The 25504-nt window shown below is 42.0% G+C and overlaps 1 protein-coding gene across 1 annotated transcript in view; it reads left to right on the plus strand.

Moving 5' to 3' along the window:
- The window catches only part of adgb (androglobin), a 43117-nt gene that overhangs the window by 14048 nt on the left and 3565 nt on the right, over positions 1-25504 (plus strand). Inside the window, exons 10-32 of the mRNA XM_036550246.1 lie at positions 721-895; positions 1451-1541; positions 1908-2058; positions 5182-5224; positions 6158-6314; positions 6428-6491; positions 8280-8388; positions 8949-9084; positions 10175-10289; positions 10674-10841; positions 11196-11331; positions 11438-11569; positions 13292-13385; positions 14472-14606; positions 14721-14874; positions 15240-15427; positions 15910-16085; positions 16589-16731; positions 18379-18490; positions 20959-21122; positions 22105-22260; positions 22794-22899; positions 24273-24375. Of these exons, the coding sequence (XP_036406139.1) occupies positions 721-895; positions 1451-1541; positions 1908-2058; positions 5182-5224; positions 6158-6314; positions 6428-6491; positions 8280-8388; positions 8949-9084; positions 10175-10289; positions 10674-10841; positions 11196-11331; positions 11438-11569; positions 13292-13385; positions 14472-14606; positions 14721-14874; positions 15240-15427; positions 15910-16085; positions 16589-16731; positions 18379-18490; positions 20959-21122; positions 22105-22260; positions 22794-22899; positions 24273-24375 (3008 nt within the window). The remainder of the gene's footprint in view (positions 1-720; positions 896-1450; positions 1542-1907; positions 2059-5181; positions 5225-6157; positions 6315-6427; positions 6492-8279; positions 8389-8948; positions 9085-10174; positions 10290-10673; positions 10842-11195; positions 11332-11437; positions 11570-13291; positions 13386-14471; positions 14607-14720; positions 14875-15239; positions 15428-15909; positions 16086-16588; positions 16732-18378; positions 18491-20958; positions 21123-22104; positions 22261-22793; positions 22900-24272; positions 24376-25504) is intronic.

Consider the following 25504-nt stretch of genomic DNA (forward strand, 5'->3'; position numbering starts at 1 on the left):
AAACCTGCAACCAAACCTTGACTTGTATCTTATATTAATGAATGGGTGACAGATTTAACCGACAGATTCTGTACAGTGGTCTGGAGGTGCACAAGTAGCCTTGTGACCTTTAGAAGTCTGATTACTTGTACAAGTAATTGAATTAGCACATACTTACTAATTAGCACATACTTTAGATTGTGGACAAAAATCTGTATTTTCTGTTCACTTATATTGCCTGCAGATGACTGCTTGTCAATTAGTTCCGAATAAGCAATGCAAATACACTGCCTGTTTTTGGCAGTGCTAGCCTCTAACAGCCTCTTATGAGGTCACCGTCATGATTAACAATTCACTTTTCCTTCATGTGTGATTAATAACGTCTGCAGTAAAGCATGTATAAGAATGATCTTAACATCTACTTAACACCTCTTTTGAGTTGCTAATGCTCGATTAATTGAGCGCTAATGAGGTGCTTATAAGCATTTATTACCTTACCTCTGGCCACACCAATTACCAAATGTACTTATCAATGTAATCTGATAAACCTCAGATCAAGTTTCTGTATGGGCGAGGTGATTTTTTTTACTTGTCATTTCACTGAGTTTACAAAGGGAAATTCATATTCTCAGAACCTCGCACAGTCAGCGCAATAGACTGTTATGACATATTTTTCACAGAGGGTGCACAATTTGGATCATCTCTGACTGCATAATCCATAATTTATGTCCAATTCTTCAGGCTGACTCCTCAGAGAAGCTGCGGCAGTATGGCCTGTCCCAGTTATACAGCCATCCGGTTCTTGTAACTAGAACAAGGGCTTGTCCCCTTGTTGCCCTACCGAAACCTCCCTCTGTCCCTAGATGGAAACTTATACGACCAAGAAAAGAGAGGAACCCAACGGATGAGCCAAAGGGTAACAAATAGAATAGCTTTTTTTAAATTGTTGCTGTCCGTACAGGAATAGAAATTAGTCCAGCTTGTCTGGTGTATTTAAACCCCAGTCCCAGAACCATAAATATGCAACCAGAGTTCTCTGCGGCCACACAATTACTTCTACTGCCATCAAGGCAGAAATTCATAACATTCTTTAGAAATGTACAGTCAGTGAATACTAAAACATGATTTCGGGAAAAGGTCCTCTCTCTAATCTTCTTAAGTTATGTGTCTAAAAATATTTCCAACCACTCATTCAAAACCAGCAATGTTTGGAGGGAAAATGTATATTTAATGTCTTGCCATCATTAATAAGTCACCAGATAAATGCTTCTCTTTGCTTTAAGTAAGTCATGTAATTTTTATTTGTGTGTATATATGTTGATTAATAAATCCTGGCTCTGAAAAACAAAACAATGGCAGTTATATTTGGTATATCATAACACATCAGTGAAATACATATAATCTGTTATATTAATATAATCCAGTTTTTAACATTTTAAAGGTGTTGTGTTTGTGCATTCCTTCTCCACAGAGACACCGATTGTGAAGCCTGATCAGTTCATTGAGATTTCAAGCCCATTTCTGAATTACAGAGTGACTGCAATCCCTATGCCTCCAGACCTGTAAGTATACAACTTTATACAAGTCAAATAATTTTGTAACGCAAGTCAAAAGTATTCAGTATTTTGTCATTTGAACTCCACCCTAATTAAACTGGACAGGCCAGTGTGGGTGTGGATGGCCGGTGGGCATTGTGAACAGTTGTTTTTGGAACTTGGAATGGTGATGTTTTTCAAAAAGCCCGCACACATAAGCAGGCGCAGAAATTAAACAGTCCCTTCGTTCTTCCAAGCATCCGTGGACGCGGACATATTTTCTCAAGCACTCCAAAAGCAGTCACCTGCCACTGTTTCGCCGAGACGGGATAGGTGTTCGTAGCGTGTTGACGTTAATCAGCGAGCGTTGCCGGGCCCTGTTTGACAATACAGAGAGGAGCAGAGGGGCTGTCACCGAAAGCCAGCCTGCCGCTCCTCCCTGGCATCCTTCTCTGAGACGGACGAGAGCGAGAGCGGAGGGATCCAGGGCGTGGGGAGCGCGGAGAGCAGTGTCAGCTCGCCGGACGCGGCAGATACTGCAGAGGTAAGAGGAAGGAAAAAATGCCTCTGCTTGACCCAATTTAAGAAAGCCTTTCTGGAGGAAAAAATCTGAAACGGCAACGTTCTGTTTTCCCCCAGAGATCTGTGCTAGATTCACTGCCAGATCAGTCACTGTTCAAATACTGTGTCTGCCTCAGTTACAAAAAAGGGAAATATTTCCATGTAACAACACACTGAGGTGAAATGCAATCAACTCACTATGGTGCTTTGTCTTTTAACCTTCAGTAATGAACTTAAGCAAGTGTTAAACTTTTATGATTTTCACATAATTGTTTTTATTACAGTGACGATAATGTTTGTGAAGTACTGAAAAAAATGTACTTAAATTTTTTGCTTAAGGATAATGACAATGGGCCATTGCTGTTTAATATCTCATTATATTGTAACAGATCTACTGATTGGTCAAATATTGTCGTGGCCATGTCCTGGATTCATTTACTGTGTTTTGATCAGTCAAACAGAAGTATCTGCATTTCGTTTTAGTAAGGTGAGTTTTTGGTTCAAATACAGCTTCTTCTTAAAGCCGGAACAGATGCAGCTAAAGTTTCAGACCCACAAAAGATGAGCTTATTTTTGCTTCAGACTCTGTGACCGTAACACACATTTTTCAGGAAGTTGTTAGCTAGAAAGGTCAAGCTCACTGTACACTCAGGCACAGATACATTAGTGTCAGATACCCTTTCAGCACTCACATGCTTCACAAATGGTGTGTGTTGTGCGTGTTCTGCCTGTTGATTAGGCTGTTCAGCAGTGACTTGATACAGGGAAAAAGACACCTTATATCTGAGTTATTTATTACCATATTGTACAGCTATTGTGCTTTTTTTCCCCACCAACATCAGGTGTTGTATTTCTTCTGTTAAAACACACCTGTACTCATGCTTCAGCTCTCCTCATTTCTACCATAATCAGCAGCATTATGTACATATGTGTCCTCATGTTAGATCAGCATCAGACTGATCAAAACCAGAGCATAAAGACCTTGTTGCAGTCCTCTCACTGACACAAGGCTAATTAGGCAGATATGCATGACTTCGTGAACCTTCCATTGCCCAGCCCAATGTCACTTAAGTTGCCTGGTGAATTGTGACCTGGGGGACATCTCTAATTGTGAACATTTCCCTAGAAAAGGATTGAACCCCATGTGGAGTCAAAGTCAAGTAACCGGTGCGGTGTTATATAAAGGTAGAGGTCATGTGCGCTGACGATAAAAAAAGAAGCACAATTAGATTGTGACCTGTCAGAGTCTTTACCTCCTCGGGGCGTCATTATGCTCCATTTAGAGGCAAAAATTAATTGTCCTCTTACATAATGTGCAACACAACGAATGGTGTATGTGTGTGTGTGTGTAATATCATTTAGTATTTGAGCATTGTTCTGTTGTCTGCTGGCCATTCACAAAGAACACCCACATATTTTAATTCAAAACACTAAAAATTTGTCTGTTGGTGATGATCACATGGCCTAAGTAAGCCCTTGCTTAGAACTCATACTTCCATTCAGTAGAAGTGAATCAGAACTCTTAATGGTTGATTACTTAGCACAAAAAAAACCCAAGAATGAAAAGGATGTTGTTCTGCCACAAACCTCACTGTAATGGACACAATAGTGCTACAGTCTCTTCCCATCCATGAGAACTACTGTACATTAGAGCAGCTTCCTCCAGTCTAAAAGTACCCTAGAATTAACCTCCTAAAACAGTTCTAAAGGGCTTTTAGATGTCCAGTATTTTGTATTTATTTTAGGTTGAAGGGAAATGAGCCATGTTGTTTAACTTGAAAGATGACAACACTGCCTTTAATTGACAGTCAGGACAAACTGTTGTGTGAATGGAGTTATTTATGGAGCTTTTTTCCAAAATTCATCCCTGCATTTTTTTCAGTAGGAAATGCTTTTGAATATTAAATTATATTGCATATGAAACAAAATGCAGATAGGAAGTACATCCATAAATTCATTTTCATGTCAGTTATATCACAAGGTATCTATTCACTGAACACTGTTGTATAAAGTTGAAGTTTTCAAAGCTTTGAAAGTTTTGGAAATTGGAAAGTTTTAGTACCCTCCTGTTCAGACAACTGCATCATGTTCACTATTGCCTTACATAAATGATGAGTCTGTTATATACCCTATAGGAAGACTGTTGGGCATTCACTCAGTTGTAAAAAGGTGTAAAAACTTTGAGGACTTTATTTAGGAATGTGAACTTAAAAGCATTTTTTTGCTGTGATTCCAAGAAACATCAGTGTAATCCTTCAGACCATGTTATTGTGCTTTCAGTGGGGGTCTGGGAAGGTGGTGGTGTTTCTGAATTTGTACACAGAGTTTCATGAAAATTCAAAATAGGACGACTCACAGTGGAAGAGACACGCCGTAATGAACCATTGTATTACAAACTATGATATGGAAATTGGTTGTTAGTTCTGCTTTATTACCAGTCCATTGTGTCACTCAGATTATTCTAGTGTTTTAGTGTATTCAACAGTGCTTCAGCAGTGAACATCTCATTTAAATGTGCAGCATATAACATTGTCAGGAGCTAAAATGATTGTCTCATATAACTGGTGATATGTAAACGAGAAGTATTTTACCACTTCAACTTGCAGGGACCATATGTCCTCAAGTTTGCAAATTTAGAACATATTTATCTACAGTCAACTGGCAATTATCGAGGGAGCAGAATAAGCCGTTTGCATGGTGTATTGGGGTGGAACTCTCTCCCTGCTCTCATCTGCATTACTTTACATTGGTGTAGCATTAGGCAGATGCTTGTGATTCAAATAAAGGTGCCATTACTCTGCAATTTGTGATGATAAAGTGATAATCAATCTCCATTTTAGAGGGACGTCTAGTCAGTATGCAAATGCACATACGTTGAAATAAGAAGATACCCATTTAGTAAAATTGATCTTCATTACCGGCATTTCTGACTGCATGTCACTGTGATTCAATTACTGTTATTTCTGCCATATTTGTATTTCATTTAATGTCTTTTCTGTTTGTGCGGATTATTCCAGAAATCCTCTGTCATGTTGTCACTGGCATTTAGTTAGACCTGTGAGTGCTGTGAGCTTGCATGCACTAATTCTGTACTCTGTCTTCTAAGGTGACAGCAGAGGACAAGAAAAACGAAGACAGGATTGCCACTGGTGAGATCTGCAGTGTTCTGTCTGCTATACATCACGCTGATTTGGGAACAGTGATCCATAGTGTCCTGTCCTTTTATGATACATTTTACCAAAATGGTATTTCACTAAAAATGCGCACATTTTCATTGAACAAAACCCACCTGAAACATGAAAAAAATGAATAAAGTACATGTTGTGTAACAACATAAAAATACCTGAAAAGCAATAGGTAGTTTCACATAGAGTGTTTAAGATTGTGTAGCTTACCAGCTTCCATTGCCGTTATGCAACCATCACACACGGTGAGGTGCTGACTGTGATGTCAGATGCTGCACGGTGTCCTTGCCCTTTTGCTTTCATAATGCCTCTACATCAACATTAAAGAAAGCCGTTGCGTAAAGAATGTGAATAAGAGGTTGAGAATATGCTTCACTATGGGAGTCAAATTACTTCGTTTGACTGTGGGGTTTGCTTTCTTGTTGCCAAGTAACACCTGCAGTTTATACTGTGAACATAGTGTATCGTTGCTTAAAAAAGAAGTCCTTATGTTTTTTAAGATCTTACATGTCTTATGTCATATTTCATCTTATGAAGCCTTTCATTTGCAGTATAGAGGTTGCTGGTGGTTTGGAGCGGTACGTGTTCCTATAAAACATCCATACTGCCATACTAATCCCTTTATAGCACCATAACTGTAGATCCAATAATATCAAACACCTGTGTTTATCCTCTCACGTCATTACTTGCCATGTATACGGAGGGAATGTAGAACCAGTACTGTTCAAAGAAACTGGAAAACTGACTATGATCATTTGGGTTCATTTGATGGTGGGGAACCTGACTTGCTGGTAGTGATTTGCAAGAAAAGAATGTTATTTGTTTTAGTTTGTTGGGTAATTTGTCATTAATTCATAGATTTCTCCATCACTGCACTTATGTGTCTGGGCTGTGCAGATCAGGAGGGGACTGAGTCAGCACTCGGGACAGAAAAGGCCAGACATGCGAGTGAACCAAGCCCCCCACTGCTGCAGTCACAGGACACAGCTGTCCCTGAGCAACCGCTCCTTCAACAGACATGGATCGACTTGGATGATTTCTCCAAGTGTTTTCAGTGAGACTGCAATGCTTGACACTACCCTTCCTAATTTCCAGTCCTGATAAGTATGTTTATTTAAGTGGATGTGCATGCTTGGTTGATGAATTAAATGCTTTTTGTATTTTTAGGACACTGCTGGTTTTTCATAAACCAAACACCTATCCACATCAGTTCCAGAAGTCCCAGTTTAAGGTAATAGTTTTTATGATAAGAAGTACACAGTTTTGTTATTTGCTTTACTTTACAATGTTAGTGTCAGTAGGAGTCTTTTAGTGCAGATGCAAATTGAGGTCAAATTGAAATGAAAAACAAATTTAAATTAGTATCACTTTTAATGTAACTTTGTTAACCTCTTTATAAACTTAATAGTGCAAAAAAGATTATGCTTATTTCTTCGGTATTGTAATTGTTGATTTAAAAAAAGGTGCTACGGTCATTTCAGGTAAACGTTTGTCCCAATTTCTATGTACATAATATCGTGCTGTATGTGTTGTTCCCTAACTATAGGTAGACAGTGTTACCCAATTCTGCATGTTTGGATATAAATATCTTTTTGTCCCATTTTTTTGACCTTGCATCTATTTGCAAAATACATTTTTTTTACCAAAAGCATGGACCAATAATTTGATGAGGCAGTATATTTTAATGGGTTATTATCTGTGCTGGCATCTTTCCTCAGTTGCCCTTTTAGATGTATTTATGCTGTGTTCTTCCAGTGGTATCAGGGGATCTAGTCTATATTCTGCCGGTAACTTCTGCCAGTAACTCTCCACCGTAACTTCTCTTGCAGTGCTGTGCTTTGGGCTGAATCTATGTAATACTTTAGTATCACAGGTCATGGTTGCTTTTATGGTCACAGATGTCGTAAAAAGAATGTATTATTTGCACTCGTCCATGATTGGAAAGACCACAGGGCAGAGACACTGACAATGGGTATAATGCTGTACCTATCACTGTTATGATACACATTACACATATGGATTGGGTAATGACATCCCCACACACACACACGTGTGCGTCCACACACACACACACACACACACACACACACATGCCCCAGTCTGTCAACACAACCAAAACTACGATCCAAGAACTAGAGGCAGTTAGGCTGCCACTTTGATAACTGCATTTACATCCTTTGTGGCATACAGTATTCATTCCCACGTTAATCAACATTTCGCTCATGCCCGCATTCGGCTGTGCAGCGGTAAGTGCTCTGACGGACAGGGAATTGTTTGCATTTGTCGCCAGAGCGTCGTCGCCTCGAAGGCCGCCACCGCCGCATCGAGCACAGCCGCCTCTGCGCACATGGTGGGCGCACCTGCCAGGCAGCCGGCCTCCTCCGCCGCTCCAGCTGGGCACGCACAGGTACGAGGGCGTCTCCGCCACCTGAGCGAGAGCCGAGCGACACGTCCCGCTGGCTCCGACTCACCGCAACGAGAGCTCCAGCGTCTGCTCACACTGGGATCCCCAGTCCCTCATCTTAAAGTGCTGCTTTCTTTCTAAAGTGCTGATTGCCTGATTTTTTTCTCTCTCTCACATGTAAATGTTCCAGTCTTGTCTTTTATGCTTTGCAAAACAATATTTTTGTTATAAATGATGTGTAGAATTGGCATAATTTATCAAACAGGACATGCATTTCGGCAGGTGTCGGGGGAGGATTGAAAAATTTACTCATTTTGAAAATGGTTTCTGTGTATTATGGAAAGGCGTGCAGTACAGTAGTGTTGCAGTACATCTACAGAGACATTCCAGTACATTTTATTCAAATTGGCAGTATCTGCAATTATGACAGAAATGAGAACATTTGCGCAAAAAGGAGTCACATGGTCTCCAGAGACCCTTTAAAGCCTCTCTGTACATGGCATGCAGGAGAGAGCATTTGTCTCCTCTTTTCCCTAGGCGATTCCATGTGTGCTTCATCTCTTTAAAACACTAAATGTGGGCTGAGCTGATGAATAACTCAAGTAATGTTTTTAGTCACCAGATGAAACGGGGTCTCACTTCCTGTTTGTGGACAGTCTGACGCCAACAGAGATCTTAATAAGTTTCTCGGCTTTGCTGCGCTGGGGAGAGGCCACAGATGAAAGTAAGGAATTAGGGGCTGACGGCTGAAGCTTTATCATTCTCTCTTTCTCTCTCTGTTCATGCATTTCTGTCTGATTGGGGACAGGACGCAAAAGGGGGAGATGTTGGAACTATAACTTATGGTTGGAAACATAACAGGTGGAAGTGGGAGACACAGATGGAAAAAAACAGTTGGATGCCTCTGTGAAGGGTCTGAAATTTAGTACTGTAATTCATAATCTATAGTGCTGTTGTTCCATTGCAGGGCATTGTAAGAGCATAGTTCCATAATTACTGTTTGGAAGCAATGAATAGTTGTTGTCATATAATAATTTGGTTATTGTCTCTCTCTTTTGGCAGGCACGAAAGGATGTATACACTCTAACCTCAATATAAAGCCAGTTTTTGTATCTATAATGAGGAGAACTTTTAACAGACATTCTGCAGAGCAGATAGCGAAGCTTTTATAATTGAAAAAATGAGATATGGAAGACACAAATTCAATATTTTTAATTACAGCCATAGTTGAATTTCATTTCATTATGTTTTTTAATCCACATTTAATCTTAACTCTCCCTCCAGAGAAGGACCACATTATTTTCCACACTGGATTATTGACAGCTGAACCTTTCTCTTGGAAAAGTGTGGTGTCCCAACTTCCTGTCCTGCACATTCAGACTACTGCCACTAAAGCTGCCCCGCTGTCTCTCCCCCCCGGGTAAGGTACAGGTTTAATGAATACTGAGTGCTGTGGGGTCACTGGCCTTGTGGATAGAATGCCTGGGCTGCCACCAGAAGGTTATAGTGTCAATCACTAGCTGAGTCAGACCTACAACACTTGGCAATGTAGACGTATTTGAGAAATGGTCTGTCTTTTTTCTTTTGATCAGGTGGAATACTTGTACAGGTTTTTAAAGCTTCTGCTCACCATATAAATTGGTAAAATCTCCAGTCCAGTAATGCATCTGTACTTGAAGCCGGCCCCCATTAATAGTGATGATCTGATGCTTTATTTTTGTGCACTCCCCTGCATCCAAAGTCATACTGCAGTGTTTTCACACGCTCATGTGTAGACACCTTTAATCACATAAAAATGCTGACTGAAAATTGAGGTCAAAAGTGAGAATGTAATTATCCGATCCCCCAATACATAACTGAGCAAATGTTCTGTAGATGTAATGCTTTCTAAAACATAAACTTGAAACTTGAAAGTGAATATTTTGCATGTTGTTTGGTACAGGCTCTGAAAGCGAGCAGCAGATAAATGTCATAGCTTCTATAAATGGACCTGTGTCCTAGAAGCAGGAAACCTAGATTCTGAGGTCATGCAAGAGGATACATCGCTACAATTATGCTGGGTAATGAACAGAGTTCACTATTGTTAGGAATCTTCCCTTGTGTCTTGGCACGTGCGCGAGCGATTTGCTGAGACGCATTCGCTTAACCTTTCAGTTTTGAATATTTATCGTAACATTTGCGTCCATAATCGAATTCCCTCTGCATAATATCACTCCGGGAAAGTGCGATCTGACTAAATTCTTCACGATAGGTAAATTAAGTAAAACTGCGTGGGTCAGAAGTGCACAGTTCGGCTTCAGCGTGTTGCGTAAGAGTTCCTCATGATTTAATGTTAGGTGCCAATAACTAAAGAAATGATTGTGTTTAGAGTATCACCTGTATTGGCCCTTACCTTTCTGCAGATGGATCTGCATTTGTTATTTAAGTGTCCTGATGCACTGGGTTTTAATCCACCTGACGTGATGGATGTGTATGATTGGCTTATCAGTTGTATTGGTGTTCTGTGCCAGGCGCCATGTCCTGCGCTTCACCGTCAGGGCTCCCCTGGGCTTCCACATCCACCTGTGCAGCATGGTGCCATTCATCTTCGGGGACGAGGAGACTGTCATGCCACACCTTGACAAGGTAGGCATCTCCATAGCAACTGCAGGAAATTGCGGCTCTGCAGCCGGGCGGCTCTCTCCTGATCTGTTTGTCCTTGTCTCGTTCTATTTATACATTTTCAACCCGCTCGTGCACCGAGACACCTCTGCAAGGGGAACTCAAACGATCAGCGGAGGAAAGATGGAAAAACCTGTGACATTTTTCACTTGCTCTCAGAGTATAAAATTTGGGCGTGCGCTCCCTGTTTGTCCTGACGCCGGTGATCGATTGTTGTGTGCCGGAGAGCGCTTGCTCGTGGAATCATGAAAGGTCAGCGCTACGTTACTTTGATTGCCACCTAAGGTGGAAGCAAGAGGGCCGGGAGCAGAGCTGGTCTACAGTGCTGGCCTTTCTCTCCATGCACAGGATAGCCTGCGCTTTGCTGAGCAGGCCCGGGGGATCCTGAGGGCCCTGGGGAAGGTGGTGAGCGCGTTCGCTGACGAGCAGGGCCTTCCAGCAGCCATGAGCGAACTGGAGTCTGCACACTGCCCCCCACAGCTGCTTGGCTCCGGCGGGGTCAGAAGACACATGAAGGTGACACATTTGGTATCATTTCACGTTGTGAATATGAGAGGTGATCACGAACACGCAGGTCTGGTTTTCTGCATTTGCTGAATTCAACAGCCGGTATCCCATCCATTTGAAACTTGGCAGCTATTAGTGCAGATTACTGCAGAAGACCTCTGAGCTGTTCCTCTAGCGCTCTTTGCTTTTTTCCCCCAAAATAGGAAACCCTGTTTACACCAGACTTCAGTACTTCAGACAAGGAGAATTCGAAACCTCAGGGCTGAGCATGTCATTATAAATAACTTTACAAGGAGGGAAATAAATGGTTGTGCAAAATCAATCGATACCAACCTCACTGAAAGACAGCGCTGGTTTCCGCAGGTGTTTAACGAGGCCGTGTTCCACATGATGACCACAGCGCTGGACCGTAAGCTGACAGCAGAGGAGGTGTTTGCTCTCCAGGCTCTCACCAACGATCCATCCCTGGGAAGGAACATGAAGGAGAACATCCCTACAGGTACAGTGAAGCTGTTCGGCTGCATGGAGATAATAGCTCATCGTATAACATACAGGAAGAAAACAAGAGTGCAAGTCAGTTCCTTGTGCTGTTTCTTCTTATGCAGGTCCTGAGCCTGAGGTGGCAGAGATGTGGAGGGACAGGGATTTCACAGAGACAGAGACTTCAGCCGCCACGGTCCTGCAGGCTGGCTGCAAGGGCTTTCACGTCCGCCAGGTCAGAAACGCCACCAGACCAGGTGAGAGTGTGTTCATTTCCTGTGGTGCGGGTTATTTGATTTTTCATCACCTTAAGTCTCTGGCATGAACAGCAGCGCCTGTTCTGTGGTCTTGGGTGTTTGAGTTCCCTGTCCAAATATTTGAAATGTATGGTATGGAGATGCATAGAGATAATGGTCTTGTACCCTTTTACAGGAGATGCACTGTGCAATTGACTGTCGTATGGTGAGCCAAAGTGCTCTCGATGTGGGTGTTACATGGGAAGATCTGTCAAGACTGTCATCCTTTTACACAAAATAATAATTAACTTCACGTTATCAAGAGACAGAGAAAGAGAACATTTTACAGTTGAAATATGCACGTGTGAAAAATATAAGCAGCAGGTATATAATGGGTAAGCAGTAAAACATCATAAAACAATAAGAGAAGACAAAATTAAAGAAGTGACTCCCCAGATGTTTCACAATACAGATAGAATAACGTGCTGTAGCATAAATAGAACAAATAGAGACTCATTAGGAAAATAACCTTACGCAAACTATTGCTTAACAGACAGGCCTCTAAAGTTTTACTGTGTTTTTTTTCAGATGTTACATGTGTAAGAATGAATAAATGAATGACACTAGTTTCCCTGTGAGATGACTGATTTCATATGGAGTCATGGCTTACTAGCCAGGCCAATATGCTTTAAAGTGATGAATACTTCTGCATCTAACAGTCCTATTAAGTCTTCTTTTTCTCTGTGCTGATAAAGTGATACTCTTATCAGGTACTCTGGTATACTGGCTGTAAAATTTAAATTCACACAACAGCCAATCGATGGAGCTGCCAATCTCAGTGTTGACAGTGATTGAACCTGACAGGTGAGCCAAAGCAAAATGAGGGCATGACCTTACTAGCCATCATATCTAACCATGTTCCAGAAGGAGCTGGTGGCTAGAGGTGAAACTCTGAGGCAGACTCTTTTTATTAGCGCAGCCCTTGGCTGACATCTCATCCAGAATCCATCAATTTGTAACCGTGTTCACTCAGAGCTCGGTGGGCCTCGGCTGGCTTCCAGCTAAAATACGGGATTGATGTGAAACCTCTCTTTTTTCCCATCGTTGTTTTTAATCTTAATCTATTAACGGATGAACTGGAATTGAGTTCAGTTTTATTTTTAACAGTGAAAGTCAGTACTGAGGCTCTTAGTGTCTTTGTTTTTTAACCAAATATAAACCAAAAATTGGGGGGTGTCAAAAATATAAGCTATTGGAATTGAGATCACAATAAATTGTTGTGTTTACTATTAGCTTCTGAGCAAAGATTTAAGCCTTTCATTGGCAGCTGATTTGTAACTATTTGTTGTCCCATTGAATAGGAGAGATATTGTTGCTTTGCTTAATACACTGTAGTATTTCAATAAAAGATTATTTCATATTTAAAATTAATGTGCATTTAAAATGGATTTATTTTGACGGCTGTCAACTGGACTGCTTCAATGTCAGCTTGATGCTGCTCTGTCTGTCTCTGTCCGTGAAGTAATGACAGGAGTAACATTACATTTAAAGCACTCCAGAACCTTTCACTTTTACAGTAACAAAAATGCATTTTTGCATTTCTATTGTAGAATGCTTAAGTTATTAAAAATGTGGTTAATTTCTATTTTTTTTATTTTGAAGTAGAGCTAATAGAATAACATTTTTTGTCCACAGATTCAAAAGAAATTCCTTTTATGTATATAAATGTCCATTATTGTCCAGGTACAAAGGAGAATATTAATGCTTCAAATACTCTCCTGGCAATGTGGGCTGTGGTGGAATCCAATGCAGATAAACATGCTGTGTCTTTATTAAGGTAATTTATATTCATTTGTCATGTAGATTACACATGCGCGTGCACACACACACACACACACACACACACACAATCTTAAAAGTTTATTCTGTCATTTTTGCTGTTGTAAAATCAGAAGAGTATTGTAAAAAAAAAAATAAACACTAGTGTAATTTTGATAACGCGCTGTGTAGACGCTGTATCCAGGCAGTGCGTTTAAGCTAAGTGTTTGTGACTATGTCTATGACTTTATGTAAGTTTATGCACTGGTCTTCTCTATGAATATTTTTCCATTTTGTTTTCTGTTCTCTGCTGGTACCATCTGCTGTTTATCCTCTCTCTGCTCCAATTTGGCCCACGGAATTGATGAACAACCCGGCGCCTTGAAGGCATCATGTGTCTTACTTAGCACATAATTAAAAAACACTGATCGATTCACCTCCAGCAAAGTTAGTCGAGCGATCCCCTTCAGGGAATTGAAACTTTTCTGACACACCGGGCCTCTTTGAGCCATTGTACGTCACATTCACATGCTGGACCCCAAAGGAGGCTTTTCATTTCCCTACCAGCAGAGACAAATTCGCTGCTTAAATGAAGAAACACATGTGCATCAAATCCTGCACGTATGCCGTAATTATGAATGAATGTGATGCTTTCTTTGGTGGTCACATTTTTGTCAGATGTTCTCAATTACATACGGTGCTGTCCACCGCTTTCACTAACATTTGTCGAAACTATAGTGTGTTGGTTCTACTTCCTTCAAAGGCCTCTCTTCTCTCAGACATTATTTTTTGTATTATTTCAAAGTGACATGTTCAGTGCTGTTTACAGGAACCTAATCCACAGTGTTAGGATTAAAGGCCATCAATTGACATTGAGAATGAAAGGATTACAATTGACATGAGCCAAGGTTTGGTTTAATCACAATAAGCTTTGCTATAATGTTTTTCTTAAGCCTCACTATATATTTTTTCTCAGTTCTAGCAACAACAAAAGTCTGTTGCATTTTCATGACAAAGAGCATTACAGTTGGTTGGCAGATTTTGGGCTGTGGTCATGAATCAGTAAAATAGAGTTTGTGAGCTTTGTGAGTGTTGTGCTTTGTAGATACATTTTCTCCAACAACGAGAGGGCTGCAGAACTCTACCCATGCTATGGAGACGAATCTACCAGAATCCCATTCACAGATTATTCTGTGACTTTTTCAGATCAACCAAGTAATTCCTGGTTTCTTGTATTCAGGTAAGATGCCTCTCCACTTAGTCAAGCCAAGCTTGTAGAAGTGTAGCACAGCACTGCTATCTGCGCCTGTTTTAGTACAAAGCTCAGTATATATATTTTTTACTCCCCACACAGGGAGGTGTTTTTCGTCCCTGTGGATATGCTGATGGTGCCAAAGATTTACTCCCCTGTCCCAACCTGCATACTACATGTCATTGATAATGACACTGGGAAAGAAGTGCCTCGGATCTTCCAGAGAGTGAGGCCACATGTCTACAAACAGAACCAGGTTATTGCATTTCTCTTTGCTGTTGTTTTTTTCTTGCTGTCTTTACTGTTGACATTCCCATTGCATTAGAAATTGTATTATACCAGAGTGTTGGTTTCCATTGGATTCAGTTTATTAAAATAAATAAAGTTCCTACATATACTGCACATATATCCACATATATACAGGAATATACTGTAGAGCAGACATGAAACTCTGGCAAAGTTCTCTGTGCTTTCGCTAATCCAATGCTCTGTCACTTTAAGGGGAATGTTTAATGAGCCCATTACTGCAGATTAATAAAAACCTTCTGGGTTCATATCAAAGATATGAGTGTACAAGTCAGTGGGTGTTGGCTTACCTGCTGTGTGAATGGCTCCTTACAGAAAGGCTACACCTTTGTAGCAGAGGCCCGCACTGGGGACACACCTGTGCCAGGGGGGAAGTGGAGGATGCGCCTCATCAGGTCACATGACTCTCTGCCCATGCTCAGCAGAGAGCCTCCTCTCAGCACCTTTGCTGTCAAAGAGTTTCGGGATTATTACATCCCCAACGATAAACACATCATCTGCCGGTAAACCCCAACTGTCAATCAGTAATTCAGGTTTAATATGATATAGAGCACTTTACAAATACACTTTGTCACATAGAGTTCACACACAAGCACTTACATTTGATTCTGAATTGCACTCAGACAATTCAGATGAAGAACCTTGCTCCAGGATCAAACAGTTACAATTCAAATTACTGGTTACAAACCTGGTTCCCTTACCATTACACCATACTGTCACTCCTATGTGCTAAAACATGATCTTCAGAATGGCATTCGCTGATTTTGTGTGAATGCCTCCCAACACCACTTCCAGATAGGATTCAAAGCAAGAATTTCTCAGTATATTTGGATATTATACTGTGTGTGTGCTTTGAAAACATAGTATAGTATACAGTGATGCATGATATACAGATATACATTGTATGTAGATATAGTGCAAGATGTATCGATAGATAGAAATAATCAGTTGAAGCTGTTCATTTTAATGGCCATGTATTTGGTAGATTTTCTCTAAAGGTGACGATGGATGTCCTGACCACGATTCAGATACAGACGTCCAAACCAGATGTGTACATTAAGCTGGTTGTTCTGGACCGTGAGGTGGAAGTAGCTAGCAACACTGGGAAAGGCTACGTTGTGATCCCAGTCTTCCGGTTCTCATCTAATGGCCAGCCCGACTGTGAGTCAGACGTTCTCTGTTGATATGATTTTGGGAAGAGACACTCATATAAATGAGTAATGAAACACATAGTGAATGTAGAGGGTTTGTGCCTCGTCTGATGGCATTTAAAAAAATACTGCTAATAATTGCCACATACCATTTTGTGTATTTTGCTTGAAGTGCAAGACTTGGCCTCCGTTCAGATGTGTCTCATTGCCATTATTCTCACGTCTAGCAAAGCCTCTCGGTATAATTATGTTGTAGGATATCATAACGCCTAACATTTTTGCCCGCTCACTCTTGATTTATTGCTGCCAGAAACTTTCACAAGTGCTGAACAGTCTTGACTGCTACATCTCGCAGCAGTGGAAACTCTAACCTCAGTCTATATTTTGCCTGTCAGCAGCAGGACTGTAGGACATTTCCTCAAAATGACCGAAAACATACACCCGGCGTGCTTATCTATAAATACGTATGGGTGTTTACATTGTGACATGTATCAATTTATTTTTGTTTGATAGCATCCGCAAGCAACTCCGGGGGAGAGTGTAGAGAACAAGACTGCAGCAACTCCACCGGCAGTCAGAGGAGTGATGGATTGACATGCCCCCCCCAGGGAGGTGGAGAGGCGGGGCTATCCCAGCAGCAGCCTGCAGAGGCGCCGGTATCAGACCTGTCAGCTCATCTCCAAATTATCACTGGTCTTCTTTTCTGCTATCACGCCAGACCAAAGAGAAACACGTTTCGCCCCGAGCCTGTTTTCTTATCTTTGATTCTTTAATATAACTGATGATCACGTGATCTGTGATCAACAGCTGTGGTTTCTACCCTGCCATGGCAGTTTGTCAAGTGAAAAGGGAGTTTTCCTCTCGACTAGCTTCTTAATATAACTGTTGTTATTATTTCCCAAATAATTTACATGTTATCCACTTATACAACTGGACATGCACTCATGCAATTCACATGAAGAACCTTGCTCCAGGATTCAACAATTTACATTTCTTGTTACAAACCTGGTTCCCTAACCACTGCACCATAGTGTCACTATTTGTTACAATGTGATCTTCAGAATTGTGTTGACTGATTTTGATATGTGGTGATGCCTCCCCACATCACTTCCAGATAGGATTCAAAAAAAGATTCCTACCTTCATGGTCCATTTCTCTCAGTGTATTTAGATATCATGGGGAGGCAAAACATACTCTGTGTGTGTGTGTGTGTGTGCGTGTGTGCGTGTGTGTGTGCGCGTGCGTGTGTGGACAGGAAGCTGTCTGCAGAACTACTGACTTTTCTTGTTTGTTCATTGTGGTGAAGACCTTGTGATGGCGGTAAATGTTTCATGGAAATGCTTCCTGATTTCACTCACCCAAGTGGGTCAGTAGCCTGGGGTGGCTTTGTAAACCTCCCTGACGGGAGTCTTATCTCCCTCGCAGTCCTGCTTGTTTGTAATGATCTGTCACACGCTGGAGTGGCCTGATTACTGCTCTGCAATGAGCGCGCAGTCCACACGGATAAAACCCTCACTTAATGATATGGCTTTCGTCTCCGTGCGCCGCAGAGTTAAGACTGTCTGTCGGCCGGTTACATCCCTCCCCGTCTAGCGCACCAAGCGTAATACAGCCATCCATGAACGAAAAAAGCACAGTGTACTCATATTACTTTATTAAGGATTAAGGCTGATTTTCAGTTTTCATATCTGAACTGTTGGAACCCATAAGATCCTCTTGAAACCATTGCCTTTCACCTTATCATGCATATAAATGAAAATAGCAATGGACCAATTGCTCTCCCTTGAACTGGTCTGATCCAGACCTTGAGATTATCGTTATTGTGAGGACATAGGACACATAAAGGTCACCGAGCATTGATTTGGCTGTTTATCGGTAAAGATTGCTACTAACCCATTATTGTCTTGGCTCTGTTCAGTAGGAACAATATGATTTTCAGGTAATTGGCTATAGGTTCAATAAATGAAAATAAAATATGCTGATTATGATTAATTTGACACTTATTCAATGAACAATCAATATTTGCCCCTTGTAATAGTGAAGTGCACATGCTATGTATTTTCATGGCATCATCAGAAGCTATTACTCTGATTATGCACATCATGATTACCTCTCATGGCTGAAGGAAGCATTAGCTTGTTAATGGGTGTCTACATGTGTTGCAACCTCATTCCTCAAAAAGAGGGATTAACAACATTTGCCAGGGCAGAGATAGATGCAGCTCCCCTTGTTAACAGGTTTTCTGAGGTGGCCTTGTGGCTGTGAATGGGGATCGTTATTTCTGTGCTGCTGTCCGTTTCCAGAGCCACAAGTACATCGTTCAGGCGGAGGTGCTGCACAGGAGCTGGGTTCTGGACGGCTCCCAGATGGCCTTTGTGCAGGCGCTCAAAGACACGGACAGAAACGAAACAAAAGGTACTGGCCTCCAGACTAAATGGAGAAGTCACCGGCTTCCGCGGCGTTCTTGCGTTGGTTTCATAATCCTTGACACGTGCCTGTCTTCAGGCTTCAGACGGCTTGCTGCTGGCTTCTGAGGGGCAGGGCTTTAGGTTCTGTAGGAATGCGACTTCCCCTAAGAAAAGCACCAGGGTCATTCTGTTCACAGCAGAGAGCTAGTTTTTACTTGCGTTGCCTTTCAGATGGACATGGCAGCATCTCATTTTTAAGCCTGTAGGATCTCCTAGCACAATAAATACTGTTGCAGACTGTAATCAGCAGCCGTAAGGGAAGATAAAAGAATAGACAGCTGTCCAGTACAGCAGTATTTTCCCCAATGGAAAGAGCACATTGGGCACATTTGGTTGCATTTGGTTCAATGAGGTAATATCTGGACATTTCATGTATGTTTGTAATGTGCCTTTTCTGTTGTTGAGTGTGTTAACCTATATGTCTTCACAAAACATATATGCATTTGGTGAGAGGTTTGTCTTGTTTAATTCAAATGGCTTTACTTGAGTTGCACTCCTGGTCTACAGCTTGACATTAACGATATAATAATATTAAATATTTAATGTAATTCTAAAAGTGGTCATTGATGAAGGTTGAATTAAGTGGTTGGAAAAGGAAAAAAAAAATGCCATATATATTGGTAAAATGAGGATTGACATATTGATGGCTACAGATTTATAAAGCCTTTTAACCTTTTACACTTGAGAGTTGAATTTTTCATATTCTGATAAATGAAAATGATGGATTCATGATAATAAAATTCATACATTCCTTTGTTGAAGCATTTCTAGATTGACATGCTTTTACATGCGATACATTTGTAATGATTTTTGCAGGCACTGATTATTTTCAGTGTACACGCTAAGTATGATGACCTTTTTAGATCTAACCCATAACATTTAAAAAACTCATTTATAGATTATAATGTTGCATGTACCCTCAATTTTCCAATAAGCCACTGGACGTGTGTCAATACCAAGATGAGGGCTCTCTCCTCCTTGTGCTCTAGTAAATATTTCAGTAGGAAAGAGGATCACTTTGCTTGGAATTGCTCAATTAAAATGGCTCTCAGTGCTGAAGGGATTCTACAGATTTATACAGTGATAAGGATCCAGTATGCTGATGCATGGAAAAACTTGACCCTGCTGCGTTTTAGATGCTAAAGAATTCACTGGTTTCTGCATTGTGACTTCATACTCTGTAGATCATAGTCATATAAGAAAAGGGTACAGGGAGTATTTGTAGTGTTTGATGGGAGGGGGGATTGAGCATTGTCAGTTTAACCTGAAAACCATCCCAAAACAAAGCACCCATTCTCCCTCATTTCACCTGTATCAAACGGACTGAGGACATTGTTGGACATTTTTTGGACCTGCTTTACATAATATCTGTAATACCTCTGTATTTACACTGTACCTACATAGGTAATAATGTGTACAAGCACACCGGGGTTGTTATGTAAGTGTAATTACACAAGCGTACGCTTGTACGCTGTTATGTTTTGCCTACGTACAGTTATGCAGTCCACTCCAAGTTAAGTTTGACCCTTTGGTTATTGAATACATAGGTTGGTACGTGTAAGATTCCTAAACCAAGTATACTGTCCTTCTACAATATGATGGCAATTTACTGCTTGTTTCAAAAGGGAAGAGGTTACAGAGATTGAATTATCTTTTTGTTTTGGTATTTATGCAGTGCAACACTGCCACCTAGTACAGATTCACATTTTACAAATACCAGCACTGAATAGAGGTGGTGTCCATGTTCAGTGAAAGACTATTTGTTTGTACATGCTTTTCATATTGTAAAACAATGATTTTATAAAGGTCTAAAGTACTTCTTGGTTAAGGGTTGGGTTACATAAAAACAACAAGTCTCTCTGAAGTATTTCAAGGTAGCTGGACTCATTTTCAAGGTGAGATTACACTGCGCAGATCAAAACTGGCAGGCATATTAGATACATGTGAATGCTCTAGATACGTTATCAAATTAATTCTGTATATGATGTGAAAGCTGAAGACCCGCGCACAGGGTTCACAGGGCGGAGATTTCACCCGCAGCAGTTAATTTCTGACAGCTGGACTGATGCATTGTGTGTGCAAAGAGGAACCTTGCAGCTCATCCCTGATTCCGGAACAGTTCTGTGGGTTGGTCCACAAGGCTTACTGATGAATTCCTGCTTTAGCAGGGCAGAAATCGTCAAGCAGCACAACAGAAATCAAACCAAGTTAGGCAGGGCGAAAGGGAGAGGGGAGATTCAGGCCCAGTGAAAATCACACCTTTGTGTGGAAGGCATGTTTACATGATAATCAAGTCTGTGTTTGCTTTGAGCAGATGGCAAGTGGATGAAAAGTGTTGTGTATTGTAATGAAAACGGAGATGACCGCATGGAGAGAGTGTGCATCTGATTTTCTCCCTGTCTCCTCTGACCGCAGGACCCGGGGAGAAACAGGAGGATCCTCCCACGCCTGCGAGCGTGGACACGCAGAGCAGCGAAAGCCAGAAGTCTGCCACGCCCAAATCCAACCGCAAGTCCAAGGACAGGGACCGGGAGAAGGAGAAGGCTGCTGCCAAACCAGGCTCCAGGCAGGAGACTCAGGTCAGGCTGCAGCACAAGAGAGTCTTCTTTCTCCGAGGGACAGAGAGGGTCCGTTCTCATGTGAAATATCTCCCTTCCCTCTATTCCTGTAGGGCCTTCTCAGACTTCCTATTTTGGTTGTATTATACTTCTCAGTAATTTTTTGTTTGATTGACAGTTGCATTAAATTACAAACACAGATCTATTGGAACTACCAAGGATGCTTAATTCACCTTTACTGTGGCTGCAGAGTCATCAAAATTTGCCATCGTGGCTGCATTTCCATGCCCTATTGATGCAAATGACAGAAGACAGGCTCAGATCAGAAATGTAATGAATGAGCAGGATAATTATTTCAAATGCGTATTTAAAAGAAGAGCTGAAAAACCCAATGCGCTCTTTATACTTCAAAAGCTTTGAATCCTCTGAGCTGTAAAGAGCTGGCTGAGTAACTGCCTAACTGCTGATTCAGTAATGAACGCCATGGAGGGGTGATAATTTGTCTGACGGAGATAAGATACTTTGTTTGCTGTCGGCAGAGGGGTGTGAGAAATTCTGCCCAGACGGTCAGCCATTCACACAAGTTAATGAGACGCCTTTGGTTCAAAGGTACGAAGGCCTCTATCTGTCACACATGGGACCGTGGTGTCACAATAGAAGATGGTGTGTGTAGTCTGAGGAGGCAGCTCCGTCTTAAACTGACTGACTGAGTGGCATTGTGTGTGGCAATGCTTGTGTGAGTTTTTACCGTGATATCATGTGCGACAAGCGTCTGTGTGAGTTCTTGGTGTGATATTGTGTATGGCAGGGCCCGCATGAGTCTTCAGTGTGATATCATGTGTGACAGAATCCATGCGAGGTTTGAGTGTGATATCACGTGTGACGGAGTCTGTGTGAGCTCTCTGTGTGATATCGCGTGTGATGGAGTCTGTGTGAGCTCTCTGTGTCATATCGCGTGTGACGGAGTCTGTGTGAGCTCTCTGTGTCATATCGCGTGTGACAGAGCCTGGATGAGAGCAAGGCACAGTGGACCCTGCGGATCGTCTGCGACCAGAGCAACGCGGACATCCTGGAAGCCAGGAAGGACACAGAGAGAGCGGATGAGATCAGGGCCATGCAGCAGGCCTGGGAGGCCGCTGAACCCGGCAGGTCCATCAAGGTATTGAGGCTCGTTCTCTCTGTTAATGTGAAGAGCCAATGTGCTGTATGACTGTAGATGAAATATGAATTTGAAAATACATATGAAAACATAGTATCATCTAATACCCTATCCTCTGAGAGGAAGGGAGAGTCTATTGGCTGTAAAAGTACTCTTTCCAGCTCTCTCTCTGTCTCTCTCTCTCACCCTGTCTTTGTCAAGATTGGTCATTAATTCTTACTCTTTGATGTGGATCTGAGGCCTACGGTTCTGCACCAGACATTTAAAAGGCAGCTTTCTGCTCCTTAACTTTTAACTAACGTCACATGCTGAATTCAGTTTTGGTTTTTCACGCAAAAATGTTACTTAATCCCTGCAGCCGGTGAATACATGTTGTGTAAGTAATGCAGAAATTAGCACTCCCTTGCGTTTGATAAACGCAGTCTGGGACAAACTGCAATGCAAGAGGTTGCACTCAAGTCATCTCCCCGTACGTGTGCTTGTGTGGTGATGCAGTAGTTTGCACACATGTTCTGCCTGTGTTCCGGTTCCAGGCCATGCAAGCCCGTTTGCAGTTCATCAATAAACACCTGCTCAGAGTGACCAGCGAGGAGGCTGTGGACAGCAAGGAGCCAGCAGTCACAGAGTCTGGAGACACAGGTGCCCGTACGGGGGATTCAGCCTGTGGCCATTTCCTTTTGCTGCTGTTGTTGCTGCATGCTGTTAAATGGCTGTGTTGTGCTTAAAGCACAACACTGAAGCATGGACTTCCTTTTAGTTTTACTGCTTGGTCCAGGGGGAAGAACATCGCTGGGTTTAGACAAAGCTGTGAAATTTTGTAGCACCTGTGAGTAATTAATTTTTTTCATTAAAAAGAACGCTGCATCTGTTATTTAGAGGGGAGGTGGTCTGTTGTAGGGAATATTCAGTACGCAGTGCTTGATTTCGTTTATTTGATCCTCTCTGCTGCTGTGTTGAGAAAAGATGACATGGTTTTGAGGAATGTGTGTAGCAGCAGGCATGCTCATTTTTCAGTGAGGGAGGAACAGACACGCAGGCTGTGGTGAGCAAAAACGTCAATTCTCACGTAACCTGCAAGACTGAGCCTAGGCTCTGAGATGCGACATGCTGGCTGAGACTCTGCAAGTGCTGGAGGAGATAGACTCAGCTCTCACCTCTTAATCCTGTCATTGCCCTGGCTGCTGGCATCGGCTCAGAGAGGACGGAGAGCTGGAGCGTCGACTGAGAGAGAGAGAGAAAGAGAGAGAGAGAGTGTGTGTGTGCATGTGCGTATGTGTGCGTATGTGTGTTTGTGTATGTGCGTGTACGAGTGCGTGTGAATGTATGCGTGTGAGAAGAGATGCCAACACAGTGTTTGCCAAATAAGATGGCTTGAAGGTCCCAGAATAATGCATGCAAGCCAAGGGCAACAAGAAAGGCCAGCTTTGAGTCACACAGGAGCGCGTTAAAGCAAAGGGGCTGGGTGACGTCCGCCGTCCTCATTTCCATTCCGCTGCGGACGCGCGGGTGTCTCATGCACAGGCAGAGCCCCCGGGTGCTGACTTTGACACACAAAGATGCCATCTGAATGAGCCAGCTCAGGTGCGAGAGGTGCGCAGGGAGGAGCTGGCTCCGGGCCCTTCTCATCTCACCGGTTGGTGTGTTCGTGCTGGGCCTTTGTGACATCACAATCGCGGTATTAAATAGAACACAGCGTGCGCCTGCGACGTTCTAAAGGCGCCCAGCGCTCCTTCTAGGTCAGCTGGGTGCTGCAGGTTGAAAAAGGCATCAGATCATTTCTAGAATCTAATTACCCCTTCACACACATTTAGGTTCAGCAGATATTAAAAGGCTGGGATTAGCCCTGCTGGGAAAGACAATGTCCAATACGCCAACGGGCATGGCAGAACACCAAGTTATATGAGCCAGCGTCTGTATATGTTACTGTTTTAAATAAATGGCTCATATCAGATGCATATATCTAATTTTTGCATGTAATAATAATGTATGGTCTTGTTTTGCTTTCTTGACAGCTGTCCCACCCCTGGACCCCAGTGCTCTTCCCAGTCCCCCAGCTGAGACAGACCACTCCCAGCCACCTGTCCATATCCCCATGGACTTCACTCCCTTTATCAGGTCTGAATTCCACACTCTATAGCCACTGCTGTCTGTGATGGATATCTAGCAATGCTCTCTGAAATATTCTCAACACATAGCTTTTCTTCTTCTTCCTCTTATTATTATTATTATTATTTTTAGTATGTCTGATTCAGAGGGACTTAGGGGTGCATAGCTTGTATGCACAACTTTATTGTTAAGGTGCTTGATGTGTAATGACAAGGAAGTGAAACATTTTTTTATTAAGAAGAGAAAGGAGGAACCTTTTAATTGCTCTTACTTTACCTTTTGAGGTCCTTTTGAGCCCCAGGGAACACAGTGGGAACACAGTCCTTGAGAAATGTTTCATCCTAGAAACTCAGGGAAATTATTCAAATATCCTACTGACCTTGAAAACTCATGGAAAATTGCCATATTAAAAATACGAAGATCATTTTATTTCACTTTTACAGTGAACAAATTAAGTTTCTCTTAATTGCTAGATAACTTAGTAGCTTGATGTCATTAGCTATGTAGAATCCACCCCCCGACAATTCCGTCTTCAAAGTAAGCGAATGTACGGGGAATTTGAGCACTTCAGCAATAAAAATAGTCCTTGACAATTTCACCTTTATCCATAGAGTGTCAAATTTCAGAAAGCTAAATCTCTTTTAAATGGAAACTCTGTAAACTATTTCTAGGAATGTATATGTGGACAATCCCCTGTCCACAGTTATTCTAGGAACTGAAATCCCTGTCTCACTTTTTTGGTTCCAATTTTATGTCTGCTCCAGAGAATTTCAGGGCTGAAATCAGAAACTATTTGCAGCACACAAATGCAGACGTGTTTTGAAGTGCATCTCAAGTCCACTTAGTGCCGGGGTAGCAGCAATGGCAGCGCTGTGTCGCTCTGCGATACATCATTGAATTTAAGCAGAGGCACAGATGCAAGATTACAGCTTAATGCTGGAACATCGGATCATCCTGATAGTCTCCATCATCTCCTCACCTGTTTGACTGCACCTGTGCTGCTGTTTCCCTCCGGGGGCCGAAATCTCAGCCTCTTGTAGTCGGCTTGGCACTGTGTATTGTGTGGTTGTCAGCAGTATGGCCCATTAATTTAATTGCTGGGCGTCCTCTTTGTCTCTGTTGGTCGAATGCTTACCTT

This window comes from Megalops cyprinoides, chromosome 17 (assembly GCF_013368585.1).
Source record: "Megalops cyprinoides isolate fMegCyp1 chromosome 17, fMegCyp1.pri, whole genome shotgun sequence".
NCBI classification, from domain to species: domain Eukaryota; kingdom Metazoa; phylum Chordata; class Actinopteri; order Elopiformes; family Megalopidae; genus Megalops; species Megalops cyprinoides.